Raw genomic sequence first — 26,477 nt, 5'->3', positions numbered from 1 at the left:
TTCTTCTCTATTTGGCATTGGTAGGACCACATAGAGCATTGTCTATGATTCTGGGCACCACATTTCCAGAAGAAGATTGACAGCTTTGAATAGGGTTCAGAGGACAGCAACCAAGATGATGATACAGGGACATGAAGATAGGGTAAAGGATTTGGGAATGTTCAGTCTTAAGGAAACGATGAGAGCCATGTTCAGGTACTCAAAAGGAAACTGCAAGGAAGATGATCAAGAACTATTTTTCATGACCATGGAAACTAGCATCAGAAATAAAGGGAATAAGATGCAACTACCTAAATTTTGTTTAAAAAAGAGGTAAAACTTCTTGATGGTAAGATCTATACAACAGTGGAACAATCTGTCTATGGAGGTTGTGGGTTTTACATCTCTGAAGGTTTTTAAGAAAAGGCTGGTTCCTATCCTGGAGGATTTAATTGGTTTTCTTGAACATTGCAGAGGACTGGACTCTACAATTCCATGATTCTATCTATTAAGCAACAAATAGTGGCTGGTCTACAAGCAGGAGAGCATTAATAGAGCCTTCAGAAAGCCATAGATGGAGGAAAGAAGCCAGCCAGAGACTCTATAGGGCTAACTTTGCTGTGCAAAAAAGGACAAAGTGACCAGAGTCTCCCTTTACAGTGTGGGGGTTGCACAACTCCGAATACCAGTTGCAGAAGTGCAATGGTGGGGCAGCGGTATGACTCCATCTCCTTCTGGGAGACACCTCAGAGTCATCAAGTTGTCCATCAGGAGAAACAAAAAGCTGGAGTAAGTTCAGCATGGCTACTCTTATGTACTTTCACAATCTAACAAATTACACATCTGTATTCAAGGGAAAGGATCATCCAACCCAAAGTATCAGGGTAGATGGATTTGGAGCGTGTCGATCTGAGGCCAGATTGTCAATCTGATGCAAAATGCCTGAGGTTGTTCCAGGGTGTGATCCTGTAGCAAGCTTAACTTAATGTAAAAATCTGCATGTCACACCCTGCAGAATCTGATGAAACAGTTACAGTTTCCAGCAGGCCAGGACCACAGGAACCTGAAAACTCAGAAATGAGGGAGGCAGTGGGGAGGGGAAAGGAAGAAAATGAACTTCTTCCCCCTTCTCCACCATTTTTATATCTCATCCCCTATGTTTATTGCTTTTCAGTTATTCAGCAGATACCCCAGAGTTCCTAGATCTGATTCTCCAGTGATCATCTAATCCTGTTCGTTGGGTCCTTCTCACCGAATTCCATTGCTTCAATCTGTATTTTGCAATGCCTTTATGGAAATTACACTTTGCATATTTGCTACCAAGTTATTGACAGCCATACATATATCCTGAGACTGGGAAATGGCCACTGGGCATTCTTTCTCAATGTCCCAAATTCTCTGCCAATATCATGATGGTATTTTGTTAAAAATTCCTGCTGTAAACTATTAACATACCAAACACATAACACACATAACTGCACAGGTCATGTGAAGACCCAGTCAGATTTGTTAACCATGTTTTATGTAGTTTAACATGTACAGTAGTGCAATCTTAACCCATTGGTTCCTTTATGGCTCAACGTACTGTGCCAACTCAGCAAATCAGTTAATTCAGTAACTAGGTTAAACAGCTTAAATGTTTAATATCCCACTGGGGGAAAAAAGAAATCACTACGTGTCACTGTTATCGAAAAGATCTAGTTTAAAATATGTAGGATATCGAAAGGCTTGCAGTTAATAGCTTAACCTGCCATTGATTTCCAAGAATTGAGGTGAGGGGTGGGGAGGGGAGTGGTTACTTCCTAACTTCTTCCATTTTAATTCTGGATGCATATTTTTTATCTAATGGCCTTGGAAGTGAAGTTCTGTGCTCTTTAGTAAAGGTAAAGGTTTCCCTTGACGTAAAGTCCAGTCGTGTCCGACTCTAGGGGGCGGTGCTCATCTCCGTTTCTAAGCCTTGGAGCCGGCGTTGTCATAGACACTTCCGGGTCATGTGGCCAGCATGACGACTCGGAACGCCGTTACCTTCCCGCTGAAGCGGTACCTATTGATCTTCTCACATTTGCATGTTTTCGAACTGCTAGGTGAGCAGGAGCTGGGATGAGCAACGGGAGCTCACCCCGCCGCGTGGTTTCGAACCGCCGACCTTCCGATCGGCAGCTCAGCGGTTTAACCCACAGCGCCACCGCGTCCCTTCTGTGCTCTTTACTATTAGCTTTTTCCAAATACAATCAGGCTGTGATAATGTGACTCCTTGGGCATGCTGCATTTTTACAGAAATTCCTCTTATTAAAAAGTCAGTGCTACCTAAAGGCTGTGAGGCTGATTTCCACTTAAATCATCTGGGTACCTTAGACAGAGAGATAAATCAAGCACAAGGCAGGGGCTTAGAGGTTTAGCTTCTATTTGTGAAGGCAAGCTTTTAAGAGAGGAAGAGGGTGCCAAACTTGCATGATGCTACCATAAGGAAGGCTGAGAGAAGGAAGATGGATGCTTTTGAACTGTGGTGTTGGAGGAAAATTCTGAGAGTCCCTTGGACTGCAAGAAGATCAAACCAGTCCATCCTCCTGGAAATAAAGCCAGACTGCTCACTTGAGGGAATGGTATTAAAGGCCAAACTGAAATACTTTGGCCACATAATGAGAAGACAGGACACCCTGGAGAAGATGCTGATGCTAGGGAGAGTGGAAGGCAAAAGGAAGAGGGGCCGACCAAGGGCAAGATGGATGGATGATATTCTAGAGGTGACGGACTCGTCCCTGGGGGAGCTGGGGGTGTTGACGACCCACAAGAAGCTCTGCCTCCATTCAAGTTTGGATTGATTATATTATGCTAAACATGCAAAGAAAAGGTCCTCTGATATCTCTTTTTGCATGCCCAATCACTTCTGGGCTCAATAGCTAGTGCAAATTTAATTTGGAGACATGGAAGAGAAGATAAAGGGGAGGAGTCCAACCCATTTCCCACATTCTAGAGTAGAATCATAAGTTTGTAAAATCTCAAGAAGGGCCAACTTTGCATTTTAAAAAAAAGGGAAATCACATAATTTGAGCAGAGCTCAACAGCTGGAACTTGGCAGAGCAATTTCTTTACCAGCAGTCACAGAAAGATATTGAAAATAGAGGAATAGGATGTATGTTGACAATGACTCCATCTCCAAATATAGATTTTCTCTCCATGTCCCAAGTTATATCAATCCCAACTGACAAATCTTTGAGTTACAGACAGTGATGCTAAAGGATTTGATTTCAGTAATGTCAACAGATAAAACCATAGGCAGCAGGACTACTGAACCTGTCTGGCAGAGTAAATGAGTTCTTAGTCCTCAGTTTGTCTCAGACTCCCTGTTTTCTTTATTAAGAATTCAGCTGTCCCCCCACAAACCCAGAAGAAGGCCATGATGCCTAACTGACAATCCCTCAGGATTCAGCCACTTCAGCCACCAGCCCTTGACCAGGCAGAAGAGCAGGCTAGCCTAAATTGCACTGCCTTAACAACCAAGACCTAGTCTGCCTCTATAATGAGGCTGGTGAGTTGTGCTGTCATTACAATTAAGGAAAGGAATTGGTGGATTCCCTCTCATACCAAACATCACAGGCTGGAGGGACATACCACCACCAGATGTTCTCCTTAAGGTGTTCTGAGGCAGAGCTGAGTGTTATATATGGTAGGGTTAGCCCAGCTGTCAAGTTGCAAGTGTGGCGATCAGGTTGCAAAGAGTAATAGGGATCTTCCTTCACTATCCATCCTCAGCCCTTCCTGTGGACTGAGATCTGTCTCTCAGCGAGGAGGAGGGTTGTCGAATAATGAGGAAGGGAAACCTCCCATTGCTCCTGCAACCTCCTTGCTCTGTTGATGGCTAGTGCCAGAAATGAATGAATGAATGAATGAGATCCGAGCCCATAGCTGAGGTGGCCAAGAGTCACCTTCAACTGTTCCAGAAACATGCAATAGGCAAAATGGAACCTGTCCCTGGAGTAATACATCCAACAAAAAGTATAGCTACATGAAAATCTCTTGTTGGTAGAAGTCTAAGAAAACCTGTAATGTGCTCATTGGGACAGACCCAGCAACACTTAGCTCACTTGCTCAGCTTAAATCAACCTTCTGTGCAGCATAGGATTAGTGCTCTTAGCGCTAAGGCCATGTTTAAGAAGCAGGTCTAACACCCTGCCCAGAAATGCCACACCCGTGGCATTTCTTTATTTATATTTATTTATTCAACAAATTTATATGGCCAATGATCTAACCTGTAGAACTCTGGGTGGTGGACAGAGATAAACACATAACACAATTATTCAAATCAATTGAAGGAAAAGCCAAATTGAGGCCCATTGCCCAACCGTGGTCCAACCATGGTCTGGATGGAAAACTAGAGGAAAGTAGAGGAAGGAGTTGAGATCCAGGAAAGAATTTCTTAGGTAGCTTCATTTCCATCTGAGACAAGCAGACGAAAACCACAAGGCAAAAAAAAAAAAGCTCAACCACATTGTCAAAGAGCATCTCCATGGCAAACATTGACTTGGAAGGAAAGAGAAAACTGGAACAGTTGAAGGTGACTCTTTGCCACCTCAGCTTTGGGCTCGGATCTTATTCATTCATTCATTCATTCATTTATACAATTTAGAAGCTGCCCGATTCCCAACATCTCTGGGCAGCTTACAATTAAAAAGAAAAACAAAAACAAAAAACCACACACAAACACAAATGATGAACAGCCCAAAGATAAATAGATAACTGAAGCCCATCCAGCAGGGGAGTTAATCTTTGCCATGCTCTATTGCCTGGGAGAATAGCCAGGTCTTTAATAGCTTCCTGAGCATCTTCAGGGTAGAAGCCATTAAGATCTCAGGGAGGCATCATTCCAGAGGGGTGATACTTTGGATGAGACAGATTAGGAAACTGAAGAAGTATTCTGAAGTAACAGAATCTTGCAAGACTGCCTGTGTTTCCCCTACCCTGCCTCTTATACCCCAGGAGTTGGGGGGAGCCAGTGTGAGTCCCTTTCTAATACTTGCCACCTTCCTGGGCTCACACATGCTTCTGCTTGCGTAGTTGTCTTAACAGCCTTTGGATGGCTTCTCCAAGCTTCTCAACAGAGACAAAGGCACAGTATATGAAAATAGTATCAAGGGCATATACTGTACATACTGTGGTTCAGGATGTGAGGGTGTCATTGTCACAGGGAATTTGGAGCCTTATTAGCACCAAGCTGGGCAAAGGCAAAGCCTTTCCTGATTGAGTGGTGGGGAGAGAATTGCACATGGGTCCCCATCAAGGGTTGCTTGCCTTGGCCTGGCTCATTCTGCAAGAGTTTTTGAATCAGCTGCACTGCCATGATGGAGTGCTTGGAAAGCATTATGACTATTTTGGCTGATAGCAAGAGTACCAGTCTCCTGACAGCATCACCTGACTGTAAAATTGCCCTCATCCCTATTCTCTCAATGCTGACAGCACTATCCCACCAAAGAAAAGGACCTGCTTCTTGATGTAGAGGTCACCTATTTAGAAAGCTTCACACTTTACTTTGGAACCGAGATCCCCTCCCCCTTTTATTTCTTTACACCCTTTTGCCATCATATAAATGTGAGCCAAGAACTCCCCGACGGAAAGAAATACTGTTCTGTACAAGGCAGACCCAGAATTCACTGCAGCAGGGGGTCAGAGGGCTAAATAAAGCAGCTAGGTTATTAAAGAAGCCTAGGATAAATTTATGATCCCTCCCTCAGACGTGCAGCTCTGGGCAATAGGATAAGGACAACTGGATCACCAAAGCTTCAAAGGTTCTCCCTCCCTCATCTCATGAATCAGGGTGAGCAGCCCGGAGGCAGGAGATGAGAAATGGCAGGAACAATCATCTTGCGGAACGGAAGAAAATCCTTGATTTTGTCATTCTTGATGGGCATTACATCACACCAGAAAAGCGCTTATTTCTTATGGGTTCAGGGGTCATTTTTTGGTCTTTTAATATACATCACTATTGGCTTGATGACAGTGGGGAGAAAGGAGCCATTACACAGAATGGTTAAAAGAGGGTGTGTGAATATGAACAAATCCATTTTCTGTCTCTTTTAGATGTGCAGGCACATGCACGCCTGCACACACACAGAAATGACAGCTGAAAATCCTTTGATTTCCTCCCACCTGCCAATGGAAAGGTGAGCCACCTTGCAGACTCAGGCTGTGCTAAGCTGCAAATGAGTTATTTGCTTTGATGAGGCTTCAGCTGAGAGCTCCTTGACTTTGGGAACATTTTCCCCAGTTTTCTAGACTAAGTGAAGCCGTCAAAGTGCTTTGCATCCCTCTCACTTTGCCCCACTTCTGGGGCTCCCTCTGGCTTTTGCAGAGTCTGGAAGAGACGGTGGTCCCTAAATGGGGTGCAGCATCTTCGGGAGTCAAAACATATTATTGCAATAAGGTTGTTTCTGTGGCTTCAAGGCAAAATGCAACCATGTGCCAGAGGGATACTGGAAACATGGAAGACTTTCTCTGGTGGGACTTTACTTGTCCACATATTACATTATTTTCTGCTAGCCTGATAATGCTGATTGCTCCTTTCCTCTGAACCAGTTCTTCCTCAAATTGCTTCTTTCTTTCAAGTCTCCTGATGGTCTACAAACCCACTAGCATTCTTGTATTTTATTTTCTCTATAAAGTACCTGTTAGTCATTTATTGTCTCTTAGAACTCTTTCTTTTTGGCTCTTTAAGTCCCCCTAGAGACCACTGTCTACTCAGTCTTTGCTTTGGGGGAATCTCCTGTTGAACAAAACCATCAATATCCATATTTTTGATCCCAGAATTTGCATTTAGGGAAGTATGCAAAATGTATTAGCTGACACATTTTGCTCATAGCACCATCTGGCCATTTTTTAATTGAAGTTTCCCCTAAACTGTAACTGTTACTGTCATTGGACTCTGCTTACTACAGAAGAACAACAAAAATCTTACTAATACCCAACATTCCAGACTGAACTCTCCAGATGAAAGAGGTGTTTAAATCGAGCTTTGTAGAAAAGCTACTCCATAGGCTAATTATTTAAGCTGCTAATTCACAGAAGAGAAAAACTGCCCACACCATTAATAAAAACTTGATCATGGACCCCTCAGCATAACTTGATGTTGTGTGTGGCTTGCAAGAGTTCTTATGAAGAGGAGAATATTTCCAAGCAAAGTGAAGAAGGAGCTTGAGGGTTTTCAGAGCTGGTATTTGTCAGAAGCACATTTGATTTTTTTTTCCCTGAGAAAGCCACTTGCCTCAGCATCTTGGAGTCTAATTTCAGTCCCTAATGCCTGCCAAGAGTTAATAACCCTAAAAGTCACAAAATATAACTGACCATCCTTTTGTAAAATTGCCATAAATGCTGTAGCAGTCAGAATGACTTCACAGCAGTACAATTGTTGCCTTCATGGGATCGGAATTGAGTGGCTTTATAGTTTGCAGCCATCCAGTCTTTTATTTTTTCACAACCTCCCTAAGCGAAATAAGTTTGCAACATGCCAAGGAACTGACATTTGGTGTAACTGAGCCATCCAGTGTTTTCAAACTAGTCTGGGCCACGTGATCTGGCTCACTTAAAGAGCCTGCACTAAGTAACATACTTCATATGCAACAATTGGGTTCCTATTTGTCTTTGGATGGTGATAATTGTTATGATGTGCTGATTGGTCCGGGTCTGTGCACACCACATTGGAAATAACCATCTAACATTATCAAGGGGTTGGAGCACCATCTCCACGAAGAATGGCAAACGCACTTAGGGTCTTATTGTATCTAGAGGTGAAGATTAACAGAGTATATGATTGACCCTTGCAGTAGGATGTGACATGTGCTTATAAGATTATGAAAGCATGCAGATAGTCACATCTGTTCTGCCTCTTTTTCTCTCCCTTAGAAATTGGGGTCATCCAATGAGATTGATCAGCAGTAAGCTTAAGCACTGAAATAAGGGGGAAATCTTCACAAAGCACATATCCAATTAAAGAATACCACTGCCATAGGATGTGATGTTAGTCACTCCCTGAAATGGCTTTTTAAATAGCTTATTTTAAAAAATAAAGACTATCAAGTTGAGCTTGACTTTTGGTAACTACATGGACAGGCTTCCAATAATTTAACAAGAATTGATAGAACTGTTTTGTTTTAAAATATATAACAAATAACTTTAAAAAATAACCAAAATCTCATGAGATCCCATGTGAGAACCAATAGATCTGAGAAGATTGGACTATCTCAAGAGATTTGGAGCACTTCTTATAAAACAAATACACATACAAACAAAACTCAAAAAGCACATTTCCCCCAAAGAAGGATGATTATGAATTTAAGATGATCTACCCGAAGGAAGATTAAACATGAATTAATAATCTGTGTTTTTTACTATGTTCTTTCTGTGTTGACTATGTTTCTAGGCCCTGAGAATCAATGGTGGTAGAAATTTCCCAAATACAGACTTATCTGAGGTCTCTCTTGCTTAAGACTACAACATCCAGGCATAAGATTAAATATTTCAAGTTTTGAAGTCTGTAGATCCAATTATTTTCCCAATCATGAATCAGTGGCCCAAGAACATAATTCTGAATGGGCAAATGGGCTGCTATCATTATAGTATTATCATTCTCTGGAAGCGCCATCATAAATGGTTATGCACAGATCCTGGAAACACTGTCTTGAGCTGAGGGAGTGACAGATTCACAGGGAAGCAAGGGTTATGAACAATGCCAATCTTTTGTGAACTATATTAAATGTCATACATGCTCCTGTTCCCCTTCATCACAGGAATGTGCTGTAAGGCAAAGCAAAATGGGAGAAAGATCATTTTTCCAAGGGGAAATTGTAGCCAAGAAAAGGAGGAAAAACTAATGTTCTGATTGGCATGTATCATTCAAACTAGGCAGGATGGTATGAATCTTTATCTCTGATGTGCTTCACAGCAACTACATAAATTGTTTTGCTGCATGAGCACCAGCATAATCTCAACCCCATCATTCACTTTTTTTTCCCTTTGAAAGAAAGTCACTGGATTTTATGCTCTCATTCACAGAATCTGTTTTTTTCTGTTCAATCTTCTACCTTTCTGACAATATGTCATCAGTGCAGCTTGCAATAAAACAATAAGCACACTGAAAAACTCTGAAGTAGAGAATTAAATGCACTCCCCTCCCCAAGTCCTGTCGGGCTGCCTCATTGTGGTGGTGGTGGTGGTGGTGGTGTGTGTGTGTGTGTGTGTTTGTGTTCCTGGGAAGGTGAGTGAAGAGCACCAGGAGTCTATGCCAAGAGGGTATGTTCCCAGCAGGGTCACCCAGGATGTGAAGGTCATCTTAACTCTCTAACAATGGTAAACCATTATCAAGAAAACCACTTAGATAAAAAAATATAAAATGATTGACAATATGGGCCCCTCAGGTTGGATTCACTCAACATGCTAATGAGGAAGAGCTGAGGATCTTTTGGAGTACTAATGGTGTTTATGACATAGCTAGATTAAAGCCTTCAGGACATCTAGTTGCTGATGTTGCCATACAGGAAAAGAAAATCCAAAGCTGCAAAGACAGAATTACAGTGGGAACATGGAACGTAAGAATTATGAACACAGGAAAGCTCAACACAGTGAAAGATGAAATGAAATGACCACAGGTTGACATCTGAGGCATCAGCAAACTGAGATGGACTGGGATTGGACACTTTCAGTCAGAAGATCACACTGTTTTTTTACTCAGTACATGAAAAAACAAAAAAGAAATGGTGTTGCTTTTATAGTTAGAAGGGTATGGCAAGAACAGTACTTGGCTACAATGCAATAATATCAATTAAACTTCATGGACAACCCTTTAATATGATAATCATTCAAGCTGATGCTCCAAAGACTGATGTAGAAGTGGAGGTTGATGAGTTTTATGACCAAGTTTAATTTGAAATGGACAGAACACGCAAGCCAGATGCACCGGTTGTGATTGGAGACTGGAATGCAAAGTTGGAAATAGTAAGGAGGAAATGTGGTTGGATTGTATGGATTAGGAAACCAAAATGAAGCAGAAGACCAACTTGTGGATTTCTGCCACTCCAGTGATTTCTTCATAGCTAACGCTATCTTCAAACAACCAAATACTTTGTGTTCAAAGTACCCAAGTGGATTCAGTAAAACACTACTCGAAAAAGTTATAATCAATGAAGGGGGACGAGGTAAGAAACACTTGATTGGAGAAAACCAGTCCTTGTATTCTTATATTTAATCACTCTCAGTGGCCCCACATACATAGAATAGAGGACCAACAGAAATCTATTCATAGTCCAGTACAGCATTTCTTTGGGGAAGTTAAAACAATTGGCAGGAGAAACTGCATTCCTCAGTTCTCCAGCTCTATTTCTTTCAACAAGTAGAGTTATTAAAATCTTCCCTTCCTTGACTTACACATTTTACCCTTCTGTGCTAAATGGGACAGCAAAAACAGGCTGTCTACCCACGTCTTACATTTGTCTTTTGACTTAAGCTCCTCTTCGACTTTTTGACTGACCCATCTCTCCTGGTAAGTAGCCATGTTGAATAGCTGATACAAATATTTTCACAATAAATTCAATACATGTACATATACATGCACACACACAGAGAGACATATGCTGTGGCAATATACATACACAACAGGGATGCCCTGTCCCAGTGCCTGGAGGCTGTGAGGGCCTGGATGGGGTGCATGGGCTTCGACTCAACCCAAGCAAGACTGCATGGCTTTGGGTATGTGAGCCTTCAGGTAACAAGGTTTTTCCATCATTGGTCCTGGATGGGGTGGCACTGCCCCAGATGGTGAGCAATCTGGGGGTCCTCATAGACTCATGGCAGGTGGCAGCAATCAGCAGGTGGCAGCAATGGCTAGGAGGGTTTTTGTACACCTTCAGGTTGTGCACCATTTGTTCCCGTTCCTGGAACAAGAGGCTTTGCTCACAGTCACTCATGCCCTTGTGACCTCCCGTCTGGACTACTGCAAGGCGCTCTAAATGGGACTGCCCTTAAAGAGCATTTGGAAGCTTCAACTGGTACAGAGTATGGTTGCATGGGTAGTAAATGGTGTCGGATATTCGACACATAACATCAGTACCATGTGAGCTGCATTGGTTGCCAGTGTGCTTCCTGGTACAATTCAAGGTGCTGGTTGTCAACTTTAAAGCCCTTCATGGCTTGGAACCAGGTTACCTAAGGGCCCGCCTTCTCCCAGTTGTTTCTTGTCCAATTTATTCTTGTAGGTTGGGCATGCTACAGGTCCCATCAGCCAGGGAGTGTCAGTTGGTGGACCCTGTTAGCCTTCCGTAAGGCTGTGAAGACCTGGTTATGTGCCCGGGCCTGGGGCCCTGAGTGTGTTAAGGGCCCCGTTTCTTGGCTATATTAACATCCATGCATCGTTTACTTGGCGACCATATATATTTATTTTGTACTTTTAATTGTTTTAATTATTTTAACTGTTTTATAGTTTTTATGATTGTGAGCTGCCCAGAGTCACTTGTTGAGATGGGCAGCAATAGAAAACAAAGAAACAAACAAACGATTAGGTGACCATGTGTCCTTGTTCTCCCTTAGGCACATGCGGCTGACTTTGGGCCAGTCACTCTCTCAGCCCAACTCACCTCACAAGATTGTTGTAGGGAAAGTAGGATGGGACGTTAAGTACAAACACTGGCTTGAGTTGTACAAAATAAAGGTGGGATATAAATCAAATAAATTATACAGACACACAGAAAACACACAGACCTATACTGCTCGTCTTCCACACATCTTATTTTAATGAATGCTCCTTTCAGAGTTTTACAAATTTTTCAAGTATGCTTTGAACTTTTATATTTAGTATTACCTTTTTAAAAACCTATAGCCAAAAACTTAGTAAAAGGTGTGAAAAATAAAAAATCTGCAATCCCACTCAACTTTTCTTTTACTGTTTGCCGATGACATGTCCTGTGCATTAACAAAATCATTTGTTGGTGTTTCCTATCTGCTTCACCTTAAACAATTTCCCATGAGAACAACAGAAGCTTGCACACTATTTGGTATTTAACTGCAAAATTGTATGCAGAAAGTGATTTCTAGTCTGGCTCATCTGAAAAAGATGGATGTTGATCTGACAATGTGGATAATTTTGCTAATTGTAATTAAAGTTGCTGTGTGTAACATTACAAGAAATAAACCTCAAAACAAATGAGGTTGGGAATGATCCCATGGTCACAATATACTTCTAAAATGCTCATGCCTCTGAAGGAGGAAAAAACCATTCTTGAGAATGATGCTTACGATTTTGGCAACTGAGAAAAGAAAGGCAAAATAAATACCCAAGTCATGGGGTCAGCTTGAAAATGCATTGTGCCTTTGTACAGGATTTAAAAAACATGATTTAGAGAGAAAGAACTATCTAACCAGCCTGAGTGCAACATGAAATTATTGCAAACATCATACTTTGAATGCCATGGCTAGGGCCAAAATGTGCACTTATGCATCAAAACCACCAATCAAATGAAAATAATCATGGCTTACAGTCTGCTGGTATTTTGGGGATCTAGTTAACTTCCTCCAATCCCTTCTTGAAAGCATTGTTGTTCCAGAGCTGGTAACCTGTAATGTTCAGGCTTTATAATCTCAACTAAGCTTCATCACTGTTAATAGTTCTTCAAAGCAGATTCTTATGGCTGTTCTTTACTCGACTCATAGAAATCTTATTTAAGATCTATTAATTGGTCATTAAACTCAATTACAAGGCAATTCGTTTGTAATCAATTCATGATCTGTCCCATAAAAAGCTTCCATGTGGAGGATTTAGCTTGGAAAAAAAGCAACTGAGTGGGGACACAGTCAGGGTGTGTACGTGAAGAAAGTGGACAGGGATGGGGTTTTTCCATTCTCTCAAAATATGAGGACCAGGGATATGTAATGAAATAGATTGGAAGGAGATTTAGGACAGACAACAGAAAGTATTTCTTCAAACAGTGCATAAAATTAATTACATGGGTGATTTGTTTGGTTCTAAAAGGAAATGGATAAATTCATGGTGAACAGACTTATCAGAGGCTATTGGTCTTGAAGACTCAGCGTTATGTTGGAGGCACTATGCCTCTAAATAGCAGTTGCAGAGCAAAAATGGTGAGAGAGGGATACATCTCCAGCTTCTCCTTCAGAACTTCCCAGAGGGCATCTGGTTGGCCACTGTGAGGAACAATATGGTGGACTAACGCTTCAAAAAGAGACTAAAAGTTCATTTGGATATGGATAAACACTTAATAAAAAGACTACTAATATTGCTTTATGACACATTACTAAACCTACATGCTTCTTTTACAAGATTCATTATTAAGGAGAACAACTAGACAGTTCTTTTCCAAAGTCAATCTCATCCAGCTCTTTTGCATGTCCCTTTCCATGCCCCTCCACTTTTTTATTTCCACCCCAATTCAAAAAAACTGCAAACAAATTAGGTGAGATTTTTTTTTAATCCTGTGTGATAAGGGAATGAACTCAAACCCTCCAAATTTCTCACATAACCACTCTTACAGATGTTAAAGTTAAATCATGTTTATTTTTCTCTGCAAGCAACATACAACCCTGCCATGTTCTCCATGTGGTATGCCCTCTCTGTATGTCCACCTTAAATATTTAATTCTTGTGGAAAATAAAGTCGGATAAGGAAGTGATGCTGTTTAATAGCTGCAACTGCACCCATCTTTCTGATAAACATATAGCTTTCACACTCAACAGGCTGCAGCCAGAAGGAGATGCTTGTCTTCAGACCAGCTGAGCATGCTCAGTGAGACCCAGGTGTGACCTTTTGCTCTTTTGTAAGCAACATTTGGGTCAGGCAATCCATCATGGTGTCCCTGCTGTCAGGTCTGGTGCTTTGCTGCAGCCGTCTGTCACCAGGGTAGATGGAACCTGCTTAGAGGCAATCATGTCAAAATCTATGTGTCTACTCAGGCTAAAGCTGAAGGATGCTTTTGACAGGCCTGGCAAAGTCAGCAGGAGTTACTGAGGACTCTGATTTACACATCCTTTTTCTTTTCTTTCTACAAATTGAACACAGTGTGTGTGTTTGTGTGTGTGGCGTGTGTAGGTCTACATGGGTTGATCTGCAGATGTAAATGCAAGATGTGTGGGTAGCATATGCCAACAAGTGTGGTTTTGGAGACCCACGCTTGGCCTTAAAGCTGGTCATCGCAAATGAATCGGTTGCCTTCAGAATGCTTTCCATAGTAGACATAGCGGCATTTCCCCAGAACACCTGCAGCAAACAAAGGAACAGAAAAGGTTACTCTGATGTATATAATGAGAGTATCTTGCAGGGAGATGGGAATAAAAAAAAAATGAGTTTAAGAACTGAGTGTTCTTCAGTCTTGTATTTAAATATTTAATATCCTATGGCATAGATTGGACTAGGTTTTCTGCTTTATCTTTGAGGCAAAGAAGCAAGATTAATACTTCTTTCCCTGCCTGCTTTATTTAAATAGGGTGTAAATTTCCAGGACATATGAAGGTATCTGATTTTCCTTTCCAGGACCACATTCGTATATGTTATACATCATGCCCTTCTTAAGCATTCAATCCACACATAGATATTTAGCATGGCAAGCATTTCTAGTAGGTAGAACAGGAATTCCTGATCTCTTTCTTGTTCTCCCTGTGAAGGAAGAGGACTGGTGATAAAGAATCATCCATGGAGACACCTGAATTTGCAACAAAGTCATCATGGTTGATTTCACTTAAACCATAAGTCTCTCAAATTAATCTGAGCTCAGGACACATTTTACAAAAGACTTGTACAACGCATATCAAGGTCTTTTAACACCACATTTAAAAAACTAAAGTTTCCTTCAAATCAAGTTCAACTTCTGGTGACTTCATGAATACATCCCTGTAGGTTTGTTTGTTTTTTGTTTTGGCAACAATACTAAAGTAGTTTTCTGTTTACTTCACTCTAGTCTACAGCTCTGGTAGACCCCTCCAAATACAAATTAGGTCCACCCTTGCTTAGCTCCCTGAGATCAGCCATGGTCAACTAGATGTTGTCACTTAGCCAGGCAAATGTGTCTATTTTGCATCTTTACATAATATCTTCCAAGGAGGTTTTTAAATGCTGAAATGTGTATTTAATATTGGCGAAATTTACTTCCCAATGTCTCCACTCAAATTCAGAGAGTAAAATTACACATCAAAAATCATGTACTTTAGACAGACTTTTTAGCAACCCAGCTGTTTGGTTGAGAGAGCAAAATTACGCATCTGTGACACACATAAAAAATGGGCAGAGCGTCACACTGTCATGGTTGACATGTTGACTTTTTGGGGCCATGTCCTGCAGTTACCCCTGAAAATGGATTAGCTGTCTGCAGTTGCATATCACTGCATATCATTGAGCAAAAGTTGTCATATAACAATGCAAAATATATTTAGCCAACACCCTACCCAATCATAAAATGCAACACATATCAACATACATTCAGGTGAAACTCCCTGAAAATTCTACTCTAAATCTGCATGATTTGTATCAGAGAAATATAGTATAGAATTAGGTTTGAACTACAACATCCATAACTCCTGACCACTGGAATGCTAGCTGGAATCAAAACACTGGGAAGGTGCTCGCCTTAGCACTTGATGGTCAGCACTGTATTATGACACGATAATTTTATTTTCAGTTTTTTCCACTTCTGAATTTAATCTGACCTACTGGATCACCGTTAAATCATCCATATTCTTTCTGCTTTCCAAGGATTCCCAGAAAATTCTCATCTCAATAAACATAATAAGCACTGAGCGTATTCAGTTGAATTCAATGGGGGCTACCTTTCAGCATTCTTTTACAGGTCTGAAGGTATTTAGAAAGATGCCTTCTGAAAGAATATGTCGAGACACATGCATTTTGAAAAACAGTACATTTAGAAACATATAATTATGGAGAGAATATAATATGTATAATAATATCCACAATATAATACGCATATAATTCCAAGTTCCCATGCATATTTGTTTTTCTTCAGAGATTAAGGCAGAAATGGGTAGATTAGACTGAGAGATGAACAGCTGAGAAGGTAAGGTGTATCAGAAAGATATTACTTCCTCCATCTTTTCTGCAAATCACCATCCATGGAAAACAGGGTTTTCATCTTCCAGAATGACTTTCCACGACAAACACTGAAGCTATCATTGCTTCTCTTTCCCCCACAAGGCTACACAGGCCTGTCGATTTTAAGTATCAAAATTTAAAGACCATGAAGTGTATTTTTATTAGCATGAGTTGTTTTTTATTAACAACATTCCTCAAGTTCCCTTGGCAGATTGGACTGATAAAGCCGTCCATAAAGTCTATCCCGTTTTTCAGTGCCTGGGACGGAGGCTGTTTATGAAAATCCTGGAGCAGCAGCCCCCTTTGATGAATGCATCAGACAGCGATGAGGTGTCAGGGCTTAGAAAATGAGGCAAGGACGCAACGTATTAATATTGTCAATGATCTCTTGACAGCAAAACAGATCCTGCAGTCACCATCCAATTTTAAATAGACATCAAATGTGTTAAAGACAAAAGGCCAGGCTTCAAACAAAGGGGATGATTGGGCAGAGTGACTCTTTGGGCAATAACTTGATCGGAGAAGACATTGTCAGGATTAGAGACAAGACTGGAATTGTGTGTGGTGACAGAAAACAGAAATACAGACAGAGATACTGGTGCTGTATTACGCCACGTATATACTAACACTGTCGCCAGCCCTAACGAAACCTGACATCCTTTCCTACCACTTAGAGTATTCTTTGTGGTTCCTGCAGATCTCTTTTTTCTTTTTTCCTCTCCCTCCCCAGACATCATTACAAACTCTAGTGTTGTTCTAAAGTTCCTGGCAGGCCTCTGCTGTCATGGGGGCTTCAGTCCTAGGGGCCTCAGGATAACCTCAGTCAATCTAAATTTGGAATTGGCGGCAGAAGCGCTCTCGTTTTCATGGCGATTTCGGCGACTTGAGGTGATCTGAACACTAAAGTGTGAGGAACTGTCACCTTAAATAAAGTCCTTCAAGGAACAGCCCTCCGTTCCAGGGACGCTGGGCAAGGATGTTGGACACTCTGGCAGCAAGAAATGAAATCCAGCTGCTGCTGCTGCTGCTGGCCTGGGGAGAAAGGTGCTCGTGACTGTTAAAGTCAGCTGGATTTTTTTTTAACTCCTTGGGTCTACAATTGTTTAAATTAATGAAGTGTTGTGTTCAAGGAGGGCTCCTACTAAGGAACGCAGCTGCAGCTCCATCGCTGGGTGCTGTATGCCCACGTTTTTTGCTCAGAGGGCCCTGATAAATGCCAAGTTAAAAACAGACTCAGCGGAATGGCTATTATTTTTTATCATGAAAGTTATTTGTAAAGCAATAATCTTCCTTATCGTTTCAGTGAGGTGACAGAGATTCCTGCATCTTTTACACACACAGACACAGACTCGCAGGGATTTATATTCACACACACACACACACAAATACATATACCCTCCTCTTCCCACTCCTTGCAGCTGAGAAAGCTCTGCAGATGGTCAGGGCTGTGAGCTTCAGGAAGAGCCTGTGGTAGGTAGCTAGGCTGGCTATTCCAGTCTCCCTTGACTCGGAGATGGATCTCTCCCGTCTGACGATGCTTCCATTTTCCCCGCTGGCTATATCTTCCAAAAATAATTCCAGAACTGGGTGGCAAAGAATGAAAAAACTGCCAACCTTTAATGACCTACGTGGCATTTTTAATTAAAATATCTAGCGCTGGTCCTGATAAGCGAAATATGGTTCCAAACAACAAGTACCGGGAGCTCTATTCTGCTCCCTGTTCAGGCTGTTGAAAAATGATGATACGCACTCTCTTGAGAGATCATCCTTCCCCAAATGAGGCACCTAATTTTTCTTAAGTAGCCACTTCCACCGTCACCCATAAGCTGTTAAAACTATAATTATGAAAAAATTGCATGGGGAAGATTCATTTTTAAATACACTCTTTATCTTTTAAATGTTTTCCCTCTGCGGAATGGATGTTCTAATTATACTGGGTAAGTAACAATCTTGCAATCGTTCGCATGCACGGGGATATCTGTCTCACTCAAACATTACATTGTACTGTCAGGGCGACAGACCTACTGGAGCTCGGGTGCAGGGAGGGAGATCCAATTATCCTCATAAATAAATACATGCATGCATACCAATACAAGTTTAAAAAATGCATTTTAGAAAAATGAGTGTGCAGTGCTCAAAACTCTTGAATATTTAAACTACAGTGTATACACTTGCTAGTAGGAAATACAAAGGCTTTCTTTCAGGGTATGAGATCATGTCATTGGCTCAAATTTCATTCCAATTAGTATTAAACACCAGAACAGTCTTCTGATATCATTGCCTATAACGGCAGCTTCAACATTCTCCTAAATAGAGAAGACTTGATATCTCAAGCAATACTTTGTCCAGAAAAAACATGTCCCAAACAGCTCATGCCTCTTCTAAAAGGACATACTTCTGCATAGTCAAGTGATAGCTGTGACCTAGCTTTACCAGCAATTTAGCCTGCTGGAAGATTGAAACTGGATTAATGCCATATATATCCCACAAAGGATCAACCAGTGTGTTACATAAAAGACATAATGGTTCTTTCAGACAGAAGTTATCTTCTGATAAGGGATCCTCCTCAGTCATAGATAGCTGGGTGTTTTCCACTGAAGTATTTCCCAGCATGTCCCTGGCAAGTTATGATCTACCTCCAACAAGGACACCCAAATTCCTACACTGAATGCAACAGCATTTCACTGTTTGGGATGTGAATGCCTTATCCCTGCCTCTTCTTAGGCAGTTCCTAGGGTCCTACAGGGAAAGGAGACAGATGTCCCTGCATGCTGAGGTCCATAATTGCATTGGCCATCCTGTGACCACAGAAAATGCCCAGGCAGTTGCTTTTATGATTTGACCCTACAATACACTCTAGGCACGGGAACCCTTCAAATTATCTGAAAGCTTCAGTTGGTGCAAAATTAAGCTCCTTTATTGTTAGCAGTAATAACCTGCTAGGAATAGATTCTTTCTATTTTAAAATAACTTAATTAGTTATTATTTTATTTTATTTTATCATTTTATTTCCAGGCCAAAGGCAAATCATAATTCCCGGTCTTAGTCTTGAAAACTCTAAGTGGTCTAGATCCAGTGGTGTGATGGAGCCAGCTCTCCCAGGCTTAGGAGAGCCAACTGTTAAATTTTTTGGAATGTTGCAAACTGGTTGAAATCAGAGGTGAACCTCGACAGCCAACACGCCAACATGAGTTTGGTCTAGTGGTTAAGGCAATGGGCTAGAAACCAGGAGACTGAGAGTTCTAGTCCAGCTTTAGGCATGAAAGCTGGCTGGGTGACCTTGGGGCAGTCCCTCTCTCTCAGCCCAACCCATCTCACAGGGTTGTTGTTGTGGGGAAAATAAGAGGAGGAAGGAGTATTAGGTATGATCGCCACCTTGAGTTATTTATAAAAATAATAAAGGCGGGATAGAAAATTAAATAAATAAAAAATGTGTGGACTTCAACTCCCAGAAGTTTTAACGCATGCTGGCTGGGGAATTCTGGGAGCTGAAGTCCACACATCTTAAAGCATGCTGGCTGAGGAATTCTGGGAGTTGAAGTCCAGGGAATTCTGGGTGTTGAAGTCCACACATCTTAAAGTCGCCAAGTTTGAAAAACACTGAACTAGGCCAACAGAAACTTCAATAATACTTCTGGGCAAATTAGCAGTCCAGCCAATGTGTAATTAAAAGCAGCTTGGTTAAAAGCATTTCAGTATTTCCACTGCAGCTATGGATGAAATGGGTGTCCTTTCTCTAAAAAAAAGAAATGGGAGAAAACAGACTCCCTGGAATTTTATTTTTAAGTAACTTAAATCTCTCTATATAACTAACTGTGTCTGGTTAGGAAGGAAAAAAAAAACCCCAAAGCAAAAAATTAAGCTTAGGCCAAGTGCAGGGACATGAACAGACAAGTTGATGTTTAATAATATGCCATACTATGCCAGGGTTCATTTATGTCATCATGATCTAGTCAGGCCACAAACTGTGGCTTGCTTTCTATGACCCAGGCTGAGACATAGTTTAAGGCTCTCTAATGCATTAAGGATCCAAGCCATTAGGTTAGCAGATTAAAGGGGGGGGGGAAGCGAATGTTTCCATTATGCATATCCTTGCAGTGAAACAAACAGCACACTGTGCCTCAGATGTCATACTTCATTTGCAAAGAGAGCAGAAAAGCAGTTTTCCTTCCTGAATGACAATGCCATGATCTTTGCACTGGGCTTTCCACAGATCCACTCCTTCTGGTGAACATAGGTCCTTTCAGAGAAATTATTTTAAATAGCTGGGTAGGACTTTGTAGAAAGGCCTCTGTAGTCTCTCTCTGTGTGTAAAAAGAAGGGAAAAGGGGACATTTACTTGTTCTTGTTAAGGTCCAATAGGAGCCAATGGGATATGGATGGGGAGCAGATGCCCTTCCAGCAGTTGCTGACCTATACTTCACAGCATCCTACCCTCTGCTTCTCACCCTCCTCTAATTACACAGTAAATGTTTGGCTTAGGAGTTTTCTTGATGGAGGGAAGCATGAAGATCAGAACAAATTAATAACTGGCAAAGGATAGAGATTGGTAACTGGGCTTCATTCATGCAAGTGAGCTGGTTCAGATGTAGTTAAGTCTCATTTTAGGATACAGGACTAGGCCAAGCATGGTTCATCCAATCTCCTCTTTGCTCTCCTTCCATTTAATCAAGCTTTCATTTACATGTTTTATCATCTGAAGTTTGTCTATATTCCACAGCTGAGCAACTGTGGTTACTTAACAGTAGTTTGAGATGAACTGATTTGAAGCCATAAAGCTCCCTTCTATCCATAACCAATACTTATAAAGGCACATTTAAACTGATTAACTGAAAATGGAAGCAGAAGCTTGCTATCTCCTCTTCATGGCCAGGATGAATGGAAGCACAGGAAGTTAAGAATCCCTATTGTTTTTTTAGCATAATGGCCAAATCCTTACCACCTACCGGTTTTGAAATGTTAGCCTTTAAATGTGGAAGGGTGGAGAAATTCTCTTCACCTGCAAGAGCACTACTAACAAATTCCCAAGTGTTTCCACATGAATCATGGTAAATTGCCATTTTGCCATTTGGAGGATGTACAGATGCATGCCTCAGCAGATGACACCACCTGGTTAAACAGAGTCAAACCTAGATAACATTTAGATGGGAGTCCACAAGAAGGGGAGGGATGTGGTGGCGCTGCGAGTTAAACCACTGAACTGCTGGGCTTGCCGATCGGAAGGTCGGCAGTTCAAATCCGTGTGACAGGGTGAGCTCCCGTTGCTAGTCCCAGCTCCTGCCAACCTAGCAGTTCGAAAACATGCAAATGTGAGTAGATTAATAGGCACCGCTTCGGCGGGCAGGTAACGGCGTTCCGTGTAGTCATGCCGGCCACATGACTACGGAAGGGTCTTTGGACAAATGCCGGCTCTTCGGCTTTGAAACGGAGATGAGCACTGCCCCCTAGAGTCGGACATGACTGGACTTAATGTCAAGGGAAACCTTTACCTTTACTACCACAAGAAAACCCTATAGCTGTGAACTAGATTAGGGGATTTAAAAACATACTGGAAGAAAACCCTGGCAAACCATTTGCGCTTTGTTGCCAACAATAGTAAATGGATTTGTCCATGAAGTCACCAGAAGTCAACCTTGACTCACAGAAGACATATAGTGTATATGTATCTATATGTATCTACATCTATGTCTACATCCACACATCCACACACATATACTGTACATACAAATAAAATTCTGCTCTAGGTCCAATATTCTGCTTAATACATTGTACTTGATATCTGAAGCACTCCACATTTAATGTTTGTTCAAGATTCTCTAGAAAATTAGCAAGGGGGAACTTCCCTAAACCACTTCTAATCTGCTACTGTTTTTCAGGGGAAGAACTGTGTCCCATAACTGGATCACAGATAAAATATGAGAGATCACACTTGATACCATCTTGTTTTTTCAGTAGGGGTAAAATATGTGAAACAGAGGACAGAGGCAGAAGAATAGAAAACATAGCATTAGTAAAAGGCAAAAAGAGCTATTTATTCATTAAGTAGTTACATTGCACATAACACATGCAAATCTAAGAACTGCAAAGACAGGATTAGTAAACAACTGTTGTCTATTTTAATGTTGTTTGTAATGTTCTATGTTTGCCACTTGAATTCTATTGTTTCTTTTTGATTAACTTATTTTATTTATTTATTTATCTATCTATCTATCTATCACCGCCCATCTCCCTCCAAGGAGGGACTCTGGGCAGTTTACAATAAAATTAACTTATAGGTTTTATATCTAATCTTATTTTCTAGATCTTTTCCCATTCTTAGGTTCTTCTACATCATTGCCCAACTGAGAAATGCCATATTGCCACTGGTGACATACATCCAGAAGAGCCATTAACAGAGCTGTGTAGCATTCAAGATACCACTTCCTTTCTCTTGGACATAGTACCATCCTAAAACTATTGGGTCTTCATACTTGACTTAAGCACCATCTTGATGTTTTACCTAAATATAGTACTTCTAAACTGTTTGAAGCTCCTTGAGAAAAATCATCAAGCTAGACCACTCTAGGAATTTTCAGAAATTCATTTCATGTAGTGTTTTTGGACCCCAGAAAAACAAAGCTGGAATGTGACATTAATATACTGTAATGAATATAACTTTTGTGTATAAGGCACTAACACACACACACACAGGTACCCATTACGTTTCATTGATAGACTGCAGTAGGCAGACCCAGGGAAGAGCTTAAAACATAGCAGACAACATTATATTCACATTTAATTGATGTTGCTATGAAAGTTGAAATTTGTGCATTGAAATTATGCCTAAAGATATATCCCTAAAGGTATGGCATGGAAATAAGTCTTTTTTCCTCTTCTCCTGTGTAATGGAAAGCATGTCAAAGAAATCTATTCCCCCAAACCCAGCTAAGCAACTAAACTGAAGGCCTTGCCCACTAGAGGGCAGCATTAATTTGTCAAATGAAGGGACCAAAGCCACAAACTAAATATTCTTCTAGGACAATTAAAGCAATGCTGTTTACTTCCATCACAGTCCACTTTATGCTTTGTAAGGACCTGTGGTTTCTATCTGTACATTCATAGCTTCCAGCTTATGCCTAGGAATCTGACTTGTGGTAGACTGAAAAATCCCACTCACCATCTATCTTTGTGCAAAGCCCGCACCATGAAAAATATAAGTTTTGTCCAGTCCAGGAAGAAATATCATTTAAAAAAAAAGGCACAATGACCACCAACGCTTGCTCTCTAAGCAAATGCTAAGGCGAATTTCTAAATCTTACTCAGCAGAAACAATTTGAAGGCCCACACTGAACACCAAGCGTGGTGAAATCTCCCTAGACAAGAGATAATTATGAGCACCATCCCTCCTGGGATGAACTAAAACTTCACTGCAGGTTCCTAGCAAGCTGTTATCTCCTCCTCCCACCATATGATCTAAACTCCATAAGACATTCTATGAAATGGGCCAACATTTGGGCCTATAACTGAAATTCCATTTGAAGTTCCTGCTTGCAAGAAACACTTGGGAATTTTGAAAGAAGCAAATGTTGAGACTAGCAGCATTTGATGGTTTGATTATTCAGTATGTTGCTTGTTTCCAGGATCCCAGAATCACACAATGAGCCTCCACAGTTGAGGATGGACTTCAACTGGGGTTTCCCCATTTCTGTTCCAAGACCTGAGCCAGCTCACCATGTTTCATAAGACTGGCATCATTTCTCAAGGGATGTTGAACATCTCCATTTAAAAATGGAAATAGAAAAAACTGTAATTGAAGCAAAAATGAGCAACTCTGAAGTAGCCCTACATTTTGTTTTGATTACATAAGAATGCAGGATGGAAAGCAATACTTTTCTTAGGGAAAAGTTCCAGAGCAAATTTTTTGTGGCATAATAAAGGCTAAAACCCACTTCATTATGCCATAGCTGGTTTCATGGTGACTTGCATATAAAAGGTCATTGGAAAATATAGGCATTAGCATTAAAGTATGGTGTTTGATCATGGTATTTTTTAATTATATTTTGATCGTTGTTCCAGTATACTGATGTTGTTATTGAGGTAATGCTTACAATAAGTAAACATCCATTTATTGGCAGTATAGTATTGGCAATCTTTATGCTAAAATGCTAATGCAGTATTAACAGCACAAATTTAGATTCATTTATGCAGAAGAAGGGCTGCGCAAATCTTCAAAAGTGTTTCACTTTGATGAAGATTTGAGCCAAGCGTTCCTTTGAAGCTGCTTTGTGAGGCCACACCCTAAATGTGAAGCAAAGAGATCATGTTTCCTCATGCTTCTTCACTTTGCAGTTCTCCTCGATCTTCTCTAGCAGAGTTCATACTCTGAAAGGCTGAAAGAAGAGATGTCCTGAAGCCCCCATGATATGTATTAAAGTGTGTCCAGGATGGACATCTCTGGCAAACACTGCACTACAGACCTACTGATTGATTGAATGATTGAATTTATATGCTGCCAACTCCCAACAGGTGCCTTACAACAAAACATTGACATTCATAATATAACACAACCTTCATGATGGTTGCTACTGCTACTTCATTGATTACTGATTCTTAAACTTTCACATTATTGCGGGTGTGAACATATTAAACACTATGCTCCTCTTCTGCTTAAAGTAAGGTTCTGTGAATCTGGAACAGCTGGATAAACCTAATGAGAAACAGGACCTGCTCCCATAATCTCATCAGTCACCAATCTGGTTAAATTTACTTACCAGGGGTTTTGGCAGCTCACAATCACAGCAACTGGATCAAGAGTAATAATTTAGGGCAGGGTTTCTCAACCAGGGTTCTCTGGAACCCTGGGCTTCCATGAGAGGTTACTAGAGGTTACCTGGGGGAATCACAATTTATTTAAAAAATTATTTCAAATTTGGGCAACTTCACATGAAAGAGGTAAACTTCATTCTTTAGTTTAAGAACACTGTTAATGCATACATACAGGCCTACCCATGAAACAAATATAATTATGTTGTAACTTCTGGCCTATATTTGAGCCTGAAAGTGCAGGGGTTCCCTGAAGCCTGAAAAATATTTCAAGGGTTCCTCCAGGGTCAAAAGGTTGAGAAAGGCTGATTTAGGAAATGTCTACTGTTGGGAAAGAGAGGCATTCTGGTGTAGTGGTGAAGGCACCAGGCTGGAAACTGGGAGATGGTGAATTCTAGTCCTGCTTTAGGCATGAAACCAGCTGAGTGACTTTGGGCCAGTCATTCTCTGTCACCCCTAGGAAGCAGGAATGGGATAACCACTTCCAAAATCCAAAAAGAAAACTGCAGGGACTTGACCAGGCAGTTGCCAGGAGTCAACACTGACTTGAAGGCATGCATACATGGACAGACACACACACACACAGACACACACACACTTTTAGGAAGTACCTAGTATAGTATTCTCTAAGTCCTTGCACCAACCTTTTCCTATTGGTTACTCCAGCAGCAGTGGCCATGGATTAGCCACTTCTTCCAATCTTTATTTGGAAAGTACATACTGTCTTGCTTTCTCTTGGCACTGAATTCTACAATGTCAAACGTTTTCAACATTTTTTTCTCTCCAGCTCTTTTTCCTGGAGAACTAGGTAAGCTAAATGAGCCAGCTGCTTATGTGTAGATGCTCCTACAGTATGACTGAGTGAGGAGTCAATTTAAGCTTTGCATGAACTGGGCAAACTGTTATGGACTAAATTTAATTCCATGGGAATAGGTTGACTGAGTCAGCCGACCACTTTCTGGTGTTCCCACAATGTATTACCTTCTTATTTACCCAGTTAAGTGTGTTACGTGAACAACCATGATAACAAAAAAGATGAAGGCTATAGAACAAAACGAGTGGGTAAAAAAAGAATGACTGGCCATAAGAAATATCTGGATACCAGTTTTCAATTTATTAGAAAGAATAGTCCCAGGCCTGGGGTTAATGTATTTGTGGAGCCCCTGTGGTATTTTATTGTTATTGTTGTGGCTGTTTTACCCCAGCTGTTTGTGTTGTTTTATGTTTTTGACTGTTTTACTGCTTCTTTAGATTTTGTAAGCCGCCCAGAGTCTTCTGGAGTGGGCAGCCATAACAAATTTTAACAATAAAGTAATAAAAATAGTCATCAGAAGAAAGGCTTGCTGATAAAATGTAACTATACATTTGAAGTTCCACTACAAGAATTCTACTATGAGGGCACCATCTGATCCAGGTTATGGTTCCAATTTGCTTCCTTCTTTACAATCTAGAATTATCTAATTCCCAGTTTAATAGTTACTTCTTTTTGTTTGTCACACATTTTGTAGTTTGGATTGAATCAGTTTGTTTTACTTCCTTCTATGTAAAGCAGATTCAGCACCCATTTTCTCTTGAACTTTGTGTTCCAAATGATGGGGAATTCCTT

The 26,477-nt window shown here is 40.9% G+C and overlaps 1 protein-coding gene across 1 annotated transcript in view; it reads right to left on the bottom strand.

The window, feature by feature from the left end:
* Positions 1 to 13,530: 13,530 nt before the first annotated feature.
* LRMDA (leucine rich melanocyte differentiation associated) overlaps positions 13,531 to 26,477 on the bottom strand; it is an 871,997-nt gene continuing 859,050 nt past the window's right edge. Inside the window, exon 7 of the mRNA XM_063307685.1 lies at positions 13,531 to 14,227. Within this exon, the coding sequence (XP_063163755.1) occupies positions 14,148 to 14,227 (80 nt within the window). The 3' untranslated portion in view covers positions 13,531 to 14,147. The remainder of the gene's footprint in view (positions 14,228 to 26,477) is intronic.

Source organism: Candoia aspera, chromosome 6 (assembly GCF_035149785.1).
Source record: "Candoia aspera isolate rCanAsp1 chromosome 6, rCanAsp1.hap2, whole genome shotgun sequence".
NCBI lineage: Eukaryota > Metazoa > Chordata > Lepidosauria > Squamata > Boidae > Candoia > Candoia aspera.
The sequence above is the reverse complement of the archived record's forward strand: the minus strand, read 5'-3'. Positions and strand labels throughout refer to the sequence as shown.